This window comes from Haemorhous mexicanus, chromosome 17, assembly GCF_027477595.1.
Source record: "Haemorhous mexicanus isolate bHaeMex1 chromosome 17, bHaeMex1.pri, whole genome shotgun sequence".
Classification (NCBI taxonomy): domain Eukaryota; kingdom Metazoa; phylum Chordata; class Aves; order Passeriformes; family Fringillidae; genus Haemorhous; species Haemorhous mexicanus.
Window position 1 is genome coordinate 5,378,096 of NC_082357.1, and position 14,257 is coordinate 5,392,352.

Below are 14,257 nucleotides of genomic sequence, written 5' to 3' on the forward strand. Positions count from 1 at the left end.
GCTTTCTAGGGTGTGAGGCAGGCGGTAAGGAGGGCTGTGGAGCTGCTTCTGGAGAAGCTTGCCATCATTTGCAGTAAAATGTGCTGGTAACATATTAAACATTCCAATATTTTCCATAAAAAAGAAACATCTTTGATACTAACCCTGTGCTTTTTTTGGTGTTGTGGACCAGCCTGGCCAGAATCTGTTCTCTGTTTTGTCTTGTACCATCATTGTGTATTTCAGATGGATGTTTGTAGCATTGATGCAGAGAAATTACTAACAGTTGGTTCTGCTGAAGCTGGAGATTACTTTCTAGCAGTGAAGGATTGAGTACTGAGTGAATCTTCCTTTGACAACTGCAAGTCAGAGCAAAATGTGAACTTAGTGCAGGTGGTTGGCCACATCCTTTCCAATAACAGACTGTTTAAACAGATTTCTGTACCAATGTTCTCTTGATTAAATCAAATGCAAATCCACAGGGTTTTGGTTACAGCTCCCACTTTTGTGAACTGCACGTTTTTAATACATCTTAAATAAATTTTTAATAGTTACAGTTGCGTCAAACCAAGTTTTTTGCCCTGCAGCAGGACTTATATAGTCAATATCATCGTCTTTGTGCATGCAGCCTGCCAGGCAGGGTAATTGTGGGTGTGGAGGTATGAAAGCAGCCATACAGAACAACAAGAATTCAGCCTTTACTCAGGAAGTGGCAGTTTGGTGTTAAGCCATATGATGCAAGGGTTAAAGCAAAAGAAATCCACTACAAATAGAAGTCTACAATGGAGCTGTGGTTTCTCTGCAGGATGGGTTTCCAAGCAGTTGGACACAACATGACTCAGCACAAAGGGGCTCAGTGCTGACTGGAGTCTCTACATGATGTTGCCATATAACTTGTTAGCTCTTAGCAGCACCAAGTTCTTCTCATCCAGCATCGTTTTGTTTAATGAGTTTAGCCTCACATCATCCAAGACAACACTCAGCAGAGGCACAAGAGCCTCAGTCTTCCTTAGGAGCTGTAATCCTGATTATTATTAGTAATAAATCAGTGATACAATGAATTGCTCTTGAATTCAGTGTTTTATACATGGTAAGTCTAAGCACCTATAGCTTTTCTCAGTCCTTCCCCCTTGGCTTTGTGATGTGTACCTGCATTAACCATCTGTCTGTGGTAGATTATCTGGCTAACAGGTTCAGTTTAGAGCCACCAGTTTGTTCTAGTGACTGGTAACCAGTACAGGCCAGTTTAAATGTGTTGTTTATGTAATTAATAACAGATGTAATGTGTGTGTATGTGTATGTAATTAATAACAGATTTTAAATTATGAAGAAAGTGAGGGGTGAGGTTCAGTTCTTACTTTGGATCAAATCAACTGCTTGTTATGGGATCTGTCTTACAAATAACTGCAGTCAGGGCTCCTTTCTTGGCAGTTGCTCACAGTACTCACCTGAGATCCCAGGCTACAGTCTCCAGCAAAGGAGAAGGGAACCAGAACAGGATTAACCATGTTGGATTCTCTTCCTTTTTCGTGTTAGTAGCATTTTGATTGGCAGTTTGTCTGGATGCTGATCAATTGTCCATTTTGTGCGGAAAAGCTCTGGAAAACAACACGGTGACTTTAAAACTTGTAGTCCCTCATTAATGGGTGTAAGTGGGTACTGAAACTGATGTGGCATCTGTTGGTGTGTAAATGGCCTGGGCCAGGTAGTGTGTTACAGCAGAGACACTGCAGAGTGTGTCTGCCCTGCCTGCATGGCTTTGTCCCTCACTGGTCCTGTGTTAGCACAGTCACCATCACTGACTTTGTCCCTCACTGGTCCTGTGTTAGCACAGTCACCATCACACCACCCACCCCAATGCAGCCAATACTGCTGCTGTGGCTGCTCTGAGAGAAGGGGGACAGGGAAAGTGATGCTGCAGGAGCAGCACAAACTGGAGTCATGCAATTTCCAGGGACCTTATCTGCCTCCTGTAAGCATTGCATCTTCCATCTTATCCCTTGCTGCTGATATCTGTCCTTGCCTCTGCTGCCTCAGGCCCTTCCTCGCACCCAGCTCTGCTCATGCTGAACCAGCACCACAAGCCTGGCTGCTCCCTCATCTCCCCCCTTGCAGATGGGGTGCAACACCTCAGTCAGAGCCCTGTGCTGAGGAAGCATCCTGCCCAAGGCTTGCATCCCACAGCTGGAGCCTACAGAGCCTAAAGCAGGAGCCCCAGCTCGGATCCTGTGCCTGGCTCCCTGCTGCACTGCAGCCCTGCCTGTTGGGGGGCACGAGCTCCCCCTCCTCTGCTCGAGCCGGTTTAATGCTCTGATTACTGAAGTGGGTAAGTCACCACCTCGCTTGTAATAATTACAGATTTCCTCTGTGATTTTTCACTCCTCTGTTGCCACAGCAACCGTGCAGTGGCTCGGCCGAAATGCTGTCACAGGGATTTAAATCTGAAGCGGCTCAGCCTCTCTGCATTCTGGCACATCTTCCCTCTTGCCCCCCAGCACCATGGCAACCTGGCCATGGAAGCCTGGCCTTGACCATGGCACCCTGTGCTGCTTTTCCCTGCATCCCTGTGCCTGAAGTGAGGCTGCTGGTGTTCTGTGGGTATCCACATCCCCCTATTCCTGTCAGGAGCAGTGTGCAGCAGGAGGTGCCGCTCGGATGCTGCTGCCTGCCGTGCTGCCTGCGCACCACCTGGAGGGAATGATTCAAACCAAGGTTATTTTGTGACAGTCGTGTGCCTGGGTGTCACCCTCAGGAGATTGGCAAACTAGAGTCAAAATAAAGGGTTTAGGGACAAAACCTGTTCTTCCAACTTCCACAATTGTTGGAAACTAAGGAGCCATTTCAAACCTTAACACAGCCTGGCTCTGCCTCTTGGAATTTGTTTTCAGAAAGCTGCCGAGGAGGCTTTCGGATGGACTCGGACACCCACATTCCAGAGCCAGATCCTCTCAGGTTTGAGACGAATCGTGTGTTCCTCTCTGCTGGCTTTGGCTGAGCACAGGCTGTAGCTGCCAGGAGCTGGTTCCATTAACCTTCATTAACTGGGGCATCCCCCAGCTGAGCAGCAGGGCTGCAGCACAGGGTTTCCTCTGGGTGATGCCTGTCCCCGCTGCGCTGGAAGGAGCTAGCAGCAATGGCATTCCTCACCAGCACAACCAGCAGCAGCCTGCACTGAAGGCAAGCAGGCAGTGAAGCAGGGAGCAGCACTTCCAACCAGGGAGCTGGCTGTGGGCAGCTTGGGAGCAGCACTTCCAGCGGGAGAGCTGGAGTTTGGATCCGAGCCCTGTAAGTGCCTTTGCTGTGGGCGCTGGGGTGGGCACAGGGTCTGCCCTGCTGCACACTCTGTGCCCAGGGGAACGTGGGGATTTGGGTCTGGGCAGGTGTGTGTGTGTTGTTACCGTGTCCCTGCTGTGGGTATGCAGGGATAGCTGCTCCTGGTTTGCTGTCTGGACCCTTTGTACAAGAAATCTCCTGCATGGCTCTGCTGTTCATGTCCTCAGCTGGAATGGGGGTCACCTTGAGAAATCAGAGCTCTCGCCCCGGCTTCAGATGTTTCCCTTGGTTTGGTGCAGGCTGGCTCCAAGTGAGCTATTTTATGCCTTATGGCACAGGAAAATAAATTGTGCTATTTTTGGTGCTATTTATCTATTTTCCTGAGCTCTGAGGAGGTAGCAGTAAGATGCTAGGAATAAAATCGTACAAGGAATATAACTGAATTTCCTTGGAAATACCATTTGAGGGTATTTTGCAATACTTTAATTTTTTTCAAAACTACAAAATGCTTGTGGAGCAACTAAACTGAAAAGCACAGCTGTGCCATAATTTGTTTGATCTGTTGTGAGCTGGGCTGTTTTGGTCTGGGAAATATGTGGAAATGAACAGGCATGGTTTGGATATGTTGTTGCCATCTGCATTTAAAAATAATGGATTTAAAATATGCTTGAAGGAATGTTTTTATATGTACCTCACTGGTAAAGTTCACTGAAATATCAATGTGCAGGTTTTTCCAGGGGGAATGGCAAAGAAATTCCTAAAAGAAATTAGAATTTTTTTAGCTAATGTAAGTTTTGTTGTACTTGGTTTTTATCAGCATTTATGTACCATTAAACCATTTCTGTAGGTACTGTTGGCTTTGCATCTGGAACTCGCTCCATTTCTAGCAGGTGATTTTTCAATTCCCTTTTTTGTTTTCCTGAGACTATGTACTTCTTTCACAGGGAAGGTATAGGCACATCTCATCCCACCTTAGCTGTGCCAATAGTTCTTGAATCAAAAATGAGCTGCTCAGAAGTTTAGTGGGTCACCTGGATCCTAGTGTGCGATAATCACAGCATTCCTGCCTTGTTCAGTGGTTTAGGGACCAGGAGAGTTTCCTTAGCCCAATATATTTTGGAGAGAGGGTAAACAGAGACAAGGGCAGAAAGATTTTATTTTACAAGAAAAGAAGATCATGTATTCATATCCAGCCACCAAACCTTGCTTAGAGGGCACCTGAGGAGGAGAACCTGGACACATGAGTGTAGCGAGACTTAAGACCCCAAATGAGTTTTTAAACTTGATGGAAGGGCTGAACATGTTCTGGCTTCACTGCTGGTTCAGCCCTGACCTGAGTGCAGGTGCCATGAAGCAGATAGGGACTGTTGTGTCCTGGTGGATACTAGACAGTACTTCCAAGCTGTAGGTGTGAGGTTTTCATGTTGTGCAGTGCAGCTTGGTTTGTGCTTTTGCTGCAGTGCTCACTGCAGACTGATTTGAATGCCAGCTGCATGTGGAGGGAGAGAAGAGAGCTGTGCAAAACTCCCAGTTTATTATGTATGCTTTTGTGTGCAATATTAGCTGTTTTGTCAAGACATGAAGGACAAAACCAGTCTCTCCATTTCTGTTCTTCTGAGACCTCGTGGGACTGTCCAACGCTGTTGGTGTTGATAAATAAATAGGCAACCCTGAATAACCAACACTTGAGCTTTACTTGTAACTATGACAACTGTGTCCTTGACAACTTAAGTACAATCATGGAGTTCTCAATTGCATCCTGTTCTACACAAAGCCATTAAGATTATTAGAGGCATAAACAGCCTGTCAGCTTCTGAAGTGTTTTTTGGCAAAATCCATATGGTGGATACACGTTTCCATGTGCAGGTCTGTTACTGGTGCTCCTGGTGGGAATTGCCTGGGTGAGCTCTGCAAGGACAGGCTTTTCAGGCCCTGGGGACAGCCACACTTGGCTCTTTTTTGGCTGCTGCCCATGAAATTGGGCCACGTAAGTGCTGAGCTTCAGAGTGCTCAGGGCTCTTTTTGGCTGGGTCCTGCAGACCCAGCACACCTCTTTCAGAGTGTCCATCTCTGTCCTGGCCCTGCGGTGTGGGCTCCATGTTGTGGGGCGCTTGTAACCACCTTCAGTTTTGGAGTATGAGGCTGTGGCCTTTGGTTGACCAAGTGGGGGATGAGCAGCTCCTTTTTCTTTGCTGTGCCCTCTCATGAGGATGCTGCCTCTATACTGATCTTGAAATTGAGGGTTCCAGCTCCGTTTTGTGCTGGGTTTGTATAGATACTTAATGAAAAAATCTAATGGCAGCCTTTTGTGAACACCAGATGTGAATTTTCTTGCAACTCCTCTTAATTGGACTATTCTATTCTATTTCATTGGAGGTAACTTTGGCCTAGCTCTGACTGAATTGCTAAATTCTTGGTGTTACTCTTACAGACTTCTGCAAATGCTGTTGTAAGCTAATCTAAATTTGTTTCAGAGCTATACTTTGGGATAAAACCCCAGCAGAAGTAAAAGGACCTGTTGTATTTCATTGTGTGTACTCAGGCTTTGATAAAGCATAGTCTATACTGAACTCTTAACTGTGCTCCTGGGACCAAGTGACCTGCAGTTAAATACATCAGCATACTGCCAGGCCTCTTTATTTACATTGTTTACTACATTTAAGTGGCTAAAGCAGCAAGTCAGGATTTCTAAAGTCACCGTGTGTTCTGTCACTAACTGGTGAACTCCTTCAGTTGTTTCCTGCTTTGATCTGCTGCATGAGGACCCCCCAAAGGAGGGTGGGGCTGTGCCATTTTCAAACAGCAAATGCTGTGTTCTTTGGATCTTCTTATGCATAATGACACTGCATTACCTGATTCTTCCTCAAATGCAGGCTAAGGAAGGACATGATTATGTTTAGCAGATGCCAGCCTTCACTGTCTTTTACCTTGCCCCTACTCATATTTCTTTGTGTAATTGTGGGGCTATTCCAGACTCAGAGATCTCCTTGAGCTGTTCACAGAAGTAAAATACCTGAGCTAAATCACCCATGTCAGTAAAGATGCTTGTTCATGAACACTACAAAGCAGGAGATTTGCACCCCTTTAACAAGTCCAGGATGGACCTGGGTCCTGCCTGACTTTTCAACATTGTCCTTTTTAGGCACAACTGACTTGGTTCCTCAATTTGCAGTTCCTTCTGCTGTTAAAAGGCAGAAAGAGCAGTGTCAAAGCATGCTGAGCTGTGAAATAAAGATCCTTGGAGGGACTCCCTCCTTGCAGCCTGTCTGTGCCAGCTCACCTGGGGGTGCCAGGTCAGGCTGGCTGTGGGAAGGGAGAGTTGGCATTGGGGGACAGTGCTGGTGCTGCCCTGAGCTCTGAGAGAGGGACAGGGCTCTGCAACCTCTGCACTCCCCAGCAGCCCCTGTGCAGCTCAGTGTGTGACCCTAGTGCTGGTTCACATCCAGCTGGATCCAAGCAAACAGGACTGAGAGATAGTTAGAGATGCTTGAAATTTCACAATTAACACTTAACATGACTGTACCCTTGCTGTGCAGCCTAGAAGAGTCAAGCAAAGGAGAACAGTAAAAAAAGGAATTAATTTGCCTTTAGTACCCTCCCTGCTCCCCAGCCACCCCAAATCCACTTTTTGGAAGCCTTGTGAAGTAATTACCCAATGCAGCTTGTGCTGCAGTTTCTAAACCACTTAATTGTTCCTGGTTAAATGGGTTTGGAGCGGCTGAGGGACAGATGAATGTGCCCCCATGAATTTCAAACAGATTTCTATGTCTTTGGCAGAGTTGCAAGAAAGAGATGCAAATGTGCAAAGCTGACTTCTCCTCCCATCCTCCTGGGTCTCAGCTCTGCCTTTACCTGTGCACCTCCCCAGAGGATGTTTTCCAGGGCAGGTTCTGTGGGCTGCAGCCTGGCACTCGATGTCATGCTGCATTAGCTTCTCTGCTAGGGAGTGAGATTGCTGCACAAACTCCTAGTTTGTCTATTTTTTCTCTTGTATCAGGATCAAGTCCCCTCCTTCTAAAACTTTTTCCAGGGTTCCCCCCCCAGGAAACACAAGGTCATTCACTCATGGAAACAATACTTCTTTCTGTGTTCCCACTAGGCTGCTGCTGCTGAATGACCGCTGTTCTCTCTAGTAACTAGTTTTATCTGTCAGAAGTAGTCTCTTGGTACAGAAACTTAGCAGCTGCTGTTTAAAAAATTGCATCCAATTTCACAGCATGCATTTAAAAAATCCACATATCTTTGTGTTTCATGTGGGTGACAAACTGGACTGAGCTTCCTCATTGAAAATGAAAATAATTTTTCTTACTAGAAGAATGTGGCTGTGACTTAAACACATGCAGTGGCAAACACAATTATGTAATGCAGAATTACAGACAAAAATATGCAAATGTATTTGGAAAATTAAGGTACTGAGATTCACTTCAGAATAGCAGTTCTGTAGAGTCATCTGCACTGATGGCCTGCTCCAGCTCAGACAGTTGCCGGTAGAGGAAACATGTTTAGGGAAGACTAATGAATCTTTTTCTGAAAGAGTGTCACATCTTTATATTCTGATGGTCCTTCCCATCCCCTTTCATGTCAGATAGCTGAAACTGGTGGCAGTGTTTTGCCTGGAGTTTGGGGATTTGTGTGGCTGCAGTGGCTCTGGAGCAGCAGGGTGATGGAGCGTGCCATTGCTGCGGCTGTGACACGTGCAGGAGCTGATTCTGCTGGATTGCAAACTCTGCTGCTGCTTGCAGAGCTGGATCAGGATGGGCCGGTGGGAATCGATCAGGAGATGGGTTATGGAGGCAAAATTCAGTTAGTTACTGTGATAACCAAATAATGTGTGCTTAGACTAAGATCCCAATCACATCAGCTGATCCCCTGTGAGAGCCTGTGTGCATAATGGAGGTGGAAAAGATGCTGGGTTTAGTTATAGTCACATGTGGTGTTACGTGATTTATTCTGACTCTGGACTAGAAAATGGTAAAACTTTTTATGTAAGAACTGTCAAGGAAAATTAGGGCTAAGCTACCTTATTTTTAAGCCTCATGCATTTTTTTTTTTTCCTACAAAGCCAATATCATTCCCAATTATACTTTTTGGCCTCTAATGAATACTGTAGTTTAGCTATTAAGGGACCTGAGATAAATAGTAAATATAATTAGAAATAAGTCACATTCTGGAAGCAGACAGAGGTGTGGTTCACCTAGGGAAGGAAGAAGGGAAACCTGGTACAGCTGTGGAAGGTGTGTTTGATTTGTAGGTGAAGAGGCATCTCATCCTTGTGGAGAAGGAAAGTTGGGCAGCTGGCAGCAAAGCCCCCATGGGAGATGACTGAAGGGCATGAGAACAAGGAGTGAACCTTGGTGGGTTGTTAAGTATGTTTGCCCTGCTCCTTTTGTGAGTTCCTGCATAGCTGTGCTCACCTTTTAACAGCTTCCTAAAGACTCTGAAAAAGTAATACTTTGCAGAGCAAACTTATGGAGGGAATTGGAGATTGGGATAGTATAGGGCAGATAAACAGCTCTGAGCAGAGGACATCAATCGAGGTGCTGGGCATTTCTTACTGACTTAGATTGGCATTTGGTTTTTGTTAAGGGTGGTCATGAGGTAAGAAGTCCATCGTGTTGGAATATTTCCTCACACATTGATTATGCAAAAGCTTGCCACAAGTAAAGAAAGAAGCTGAGGAAGAAAACATGAATTAATTAAACTATTCTTGTCTTACAAGTGAAGTTCCTCTTTACTGAAAACAAAATTAACTAGTTCCCTCTGCAGTTGTGACCCAAAGCCTTAGGAAGGTAATCTTGCTTTTCCAGTGTGTTCACAAGTGTTGTGGAAGTGTTTGCTCATCTTGGCACATTGCAAACTACCTTGAATTTTAATTTGAACTAAGTGAAACCAAATGCTGTGTAAATTGTCTGGGGAGGCACAGAGGACTGGTTTTGTTCCTGACACTTAATAGGTCTATGAATTTATAAATCTCTGTAGACATTTTTTATTTTCTTTTATATATTTTGAAAAAGCCCACATGTGAAGGAGAACAAGTAGTGTTTCACATAAAGACAATACAGCAACTAAATTTCTGATATTTTAGTTCTGGTACAAGATACTTGCTGTCATGGTAGCAATAGTTCAGCTACTTCCCTGCATCTGGTCATGAACATCTGCTGGCATGTTTTATTGATGGAAGCTGTGCAGTGTGTTCTCTTTCTGCTGGAAGATCAGCTCTACTCTGGGTGTATTTGTTAAACAGAATTTTTTCCAGGTTTGTAGAAAATAGTGATATTTTGTCACTTGGACTGCAAGCCTCGGTCCACTGCTGCTCCATGGTGTGCATCCAGCAAGATGCAAATGCCAGGCAAAGAGCTCCAGTGTCCTACACAGAACACAGGGGCCATGCTGATAAGTGTGAAGTTTGAATTTAACCTGTGTCCTGGATAATAATTCAATGACCTGTTTTATCTATTCCTGACTTCCAGCCCAGCTTTCTGCGCAAGTGATCCACAGTGAATAGGGAGGCATGTTATCTTTCATGCTGCTTGACTTTCGAAGGTCATTTATATGTAACCAGCTGAGGTAGAACACAGAATGGCTGAGCTTGGGAGGGAGCTAGGGGGTCTGGTCCAGCCCTCTGCCCAAGCAGTGACACCTAAAGCAGTCTGCTCTGGACCATTTGGGTGGTGGATATCCCCAGGCATGGTGATTCCATGCCCTCTTTGTGCAACCTGCTGGGAGTTTTCCTGTGTTTAGGCAGAGCTCAGAGTACTTTAGTTTGTGCTCATTGCCTCTTATCCCATCACTGGACACCTCTGAGAAGCCCTCGCTCCTTCTTTTCTCCCTTCCATCAAGTATTTACTACACATTGATGGGATGGAACCTCAGCCTTCAGGCTGGACAATCTCAGCTCTCACATTCTCTCTTTACAGAGTTGTAATTAATGGGTAAAAGGCTGTTTTTTCAGGGGATTTATTTTCTTTTATTTCCTAATGCTTGTTCTTCTGTCTTTTGTATTAGATGAGGTTTTTCTCATAAACTAAGGTAAAATAAAAAACAACAGCTTTGGCTTGAGAGGCTGACTGGAAACATTTTTTTTTTTTTTTTTAAGTTCAACAGAGGCTACACATACAGAGAGAGTAGAGAGGAAGAGCAAGGGCTAATAGGTAGTGACCTTTACCCGTGGCCCAGCTGAAGCTGGGACATACAGCTTTAGCCTCGAAATCATTTACCTTGGCAAGACCAAGCCAAGAATCAGATGTGGGGCTCAATCCTGAGACTGCTCTGAACATCAGCATTAATCCATCAAACCTCTAAGGCTCTCAGTGCCTTTGGATGGAAATTAGTGAAAGGGGGAGTTGAACAGCCCAGTAATTGTAGCTGCATCTATAGGGACATGAATAAGTGTTTGATTTTCTTTTTTTTTTTTTTTTTTTAATTTTCCCAGCACATCAACCAGAAAGAAATCTCTCAAGATTGAGTCTTTTTCAGTAAAGAAAAGATAAAATGGCATCAATGTTGCTTAGTCGACAGCTTACCTGTTGCCTGCAGCAAAACTCCAGACTGCTGGTATTTGGTAAGTGTTTCCTTGCATTTTCCTGTTTTATATTTGGTGTTTCCTTGCATTTTTCTGCTTTGTACTTGGTTAAGTGTTAACTTTATGCTGGTGGTCAGAATTCCAATTTAAACATTGCTGGGGTTTGTCCTGTGGTGTTGAGTCTTTCAGAACCTGAGAAATATGATGTTCTGTGTCTTAGATAATGATGCAGTTGTAGTCCAAAGTGGACCACAATTGTAGTCCAAAGTATATGTGATTTATTTTCATTCTTCAGACAAGAATGTATCAAGTTAATGATTTGCCCTGTAAATATGCTAGCTGAAGTAAAGCTCTTCAGGCCTTGAAACTCTGCTTTTACTCTCTGGCAGTCCATGTGCAGAGATGAGACAATCATCCATCAAAATGAGCTGGCTTTTCTCTTTGTGCTGTGTAGCACAACCTTGCCCATCTTCCCTTGTGAAGAGGTTTTGTGTGACTGGCATGAAGATGTGACCCTCACTGGGGTGTGTGTTTCTGCCTCGAGTGAGCTCTAGTGTGAAATAAAAACCTGCCACATGGCATCAAACTACTTTCTCCTAAGTGAGTGGCAAATTTTAGCTTAGCCCTGGCTTGAAATTTAGCATGTGTTTGTGTATATTAAACCTGAAGTCTCTGTGAAATAGATAAAAAACCTAAATTCCTGTTGGCTGTGTTGGACAAAGCAGTGTGGAATGTTAAGGACATCCATTCCTTGTACTTCTACACTGACTACAGTGTGGCTGAATGGCTTCTTTTGTGACTGAGTAAATATGTCTTAGTGTTTCTCCTGTCCTTCCACCCTCCTTCTGCAAAGCCACTGTGCTCCTTCTACCACTGCCAGGATAAACCAAGCACACCTTTCCATTTGCTCAGAAACTTTAAACATCATTGATTTCCTTTTAAATAATACACTTCAGGGAGCAACTGACCTTTGACTAAAGAACACCAAGTCAGGTCTTATAACTATTAGAAGATATTAGGTCAGTGTTTCAGTGCAGGACGTGTGTCTGTTCCTGGGAGTGACTCACTGATTACCCACCCTGGGCAGGAGCAGGGGTTGTTGGGTCAGTCATGGGCAATGGAAAGTGCTTTCAGCAAGTAGGCCTTGTTAGCTGGCAGTGCTTTGAGCTAATCTATCACCTGAGCATCACTTAATGCTCCCTGTCTCTCCCAGTGTCTTGTACAACTCCTGCTGCTTCCCAAGCACAGAGGTGCAGGTGGGCAGTGGAGGGCAGGTGCCCAAACTCCTCTTTCTTTCTCAGCATCAGTGAGGGAGTGTACATCCCAGAAGAAAGGAAGGCAACTCTGGGCTCCATTAATCCATCCTTGCTTACAGGAAACTTCCAGGCCTGCTAAAATACTGAAACAAATAACAGAGAGCCTTGGCTGCAGGCTGTGTAAGGGACCTGTGGCCTTTGGGTCTGAGCACCTGTGTGAGTGAGCAGAGAACAGGAATGGTGGAGCAAGAGGAGAGCCCCTCACAGGAGGAGCTGTGTCCTGTGCCCCTGCTGCCCCACAGAACAGGCAGGAGGCTCTGGTGGCTGTAGCCAAAGCTGGAGCTCCAGGCCCTTCCCTGAGCCCCAGCTCAGGTTGCAGTGTGCTGGGCTCTGTGGCTTTTAGGGAAGTGCTCAGGGTGACATCCAGGAGCTCTCTGCTCCAGAGTGCTTTCCTCCAAGGTATTTTTGAGCACTTGAGTTCAGAGCTTTACAGGCTAAAAAAGAGACTGTACATTACTCCCACAGAAATCCTGCAGTGCCATTTGGGCTGGTACATTTATTTATTTTTTTTGTGGATAATGAAATGACAGAGTTGCCAAGGGGGGATGGAGGTGGAGAGGAGGGAATAGATTGCCTCTTGGTAGGTCTTTGTGTCTGGAGGCTGTCATTTTTCAGTTGTGTGTGTGCATTAAGAAAATCTTCCTGTTCATCTTGAATCTACAATAAATTAATTTACACAAAGAGATTTTTTCATCCTTGACTATTTCTCTAGTTGGAAAATCTTTGTTACTTAACCACTGCACACTGTTCTCCTTACCCACACAATGTTAAACCCTGGCAAGCAAACTAGAAATGGAAAATGGAAATAATTTAAGTTGATCAAAATGCAAAAGCTAAACAAAACACATGATAATATGTTATAAATGATAAGCAATACCTAACTTAAATTTTACCCAAAAATATGAAGCCTGTAAGTATCACGCCCTTCTTGAAAATAAGTCCTTAATCAGGTATGCTTTTGTTTTCCTTCTCTGTTTGATCTGCTTGATAGTTTGCCCTCAAAGATAAAGTTCACTAGAATGTGAAGGGTGGCAGAATGACAATAGAGTGATTAACTAACCTAATCTTCCTTTTACAAAGCCTCTGCATTGTAATCTCTGTGGGAATCAGCCAGGCAGGGCCAGCAGAGGCAGCTGATGGAGAAAGGAGGGTGTATCTTGGAGTTTCATCCTACCTGAATTGAGTTTTCCTGACAGCCTGGTGTGCTGCAAGCTGATCACAACTGGTTGTATGCATGTCAGTGTTTATTCCCTTTGTGCCAGCTCTGGTTTTATCAGCTGGGCACTGCAGCAGGAAAGCTGTTCTGGCTCCATGCTTTGGAGGCAGTTGGTTTTTGGCTGGTAGGGCAGTACCATGGCTATGAGGACAGGCTGGCACTCCAGAGATGTAGTTCAGTTTCCTGCTGATTACCCAAAGGGGTTGAATTTGTCTTTGAATCCTGCACTGGAAGCATGGCAGAAGGTCAGGCTGCTGCCTGAAGGTAGCATCAGTTTGCATTAGTGCATGCCCATGCCCTTCTAGTATGCTGATCTCTTCTGCAGCTTCTGCAGCCTCCCCAGGCAATTTGTTTATTGCTGGACTGACCTTACCTTTAAAACTTTTTTTCTAATATTTAGCCTAAGTTTCACAACAGGAAAAAAATCAAACCCTTGCTATTTGTCCTGCCCTCAAAGGACCTGCAGGCTGGAATGTTTATTTTTCCTTTGCAGCAGCCTTTAAGGTGTTTGATAACTGTTGTCTCCCCCAAGACCTCATGCTTTTCTCTCTGGTGAATTCTGTTTGAGTCTCTCCTTGTAGGTTCAGTTTTTCTCCTCCAGAGTCTGTGTCCTTCCAGTGCAGTGCACTAGCACTTGTTGAGGCTGTACCTCACCTAACTCAGCCTGTTTCCTGTCTCTCTGGAGAGGAGAATAATGTTTAGCACCTGGGTGCACTGCAGTAAAGTCTGAGAGATGTTCATACTAGTTATTGACTTGTTCCCATCACAGTTACCACAAAGAGGCTGGAAAGCCATGAGAATGATTTATTCTCAGTCACACTTTTGTCTCCAGTATTGATCCTCCCTAAGACATTTTACTTTTTCTTATTTGGTTTGTACATTAAGAGCCTCCCTAAGGAAATCAGAGAGAACAGCCTGGATTTGTGTGAGGGATGTGTGGCAGAAACAGAG

At 44.8% G+C, this 14,257-nt stretch overlaps 1 protein-coding gene across 2 annotated transcripts in view; it reads left to right on the forward strand.

The window, feature by feature from the left end:
• ABAT (4-aminobutyrate aminotransferase) overlaps nucleotides 1–14,257 on the forward strand; it is a 48,738-nt gene that overhangs the window by 10,908 nt on the left and 23,573 nt on the right. For both annotated transcript variants that reach the window (XM_059861531.1, XM_059861530.1), the window contains exon 2: nucleotides 10,685–10,813. In XM_059861531.1, coding sequence (XP_059717514.1) covers nucleotides 10,744–10,813 — 70 coding nt within the window. In that variant the 5' untranslated portion in view covers nucleotides 10,685–10,743. The remainder of the gene's footprint in view (nucleotides 1–10,684; nucleotides 10,814–14,257) is intronic.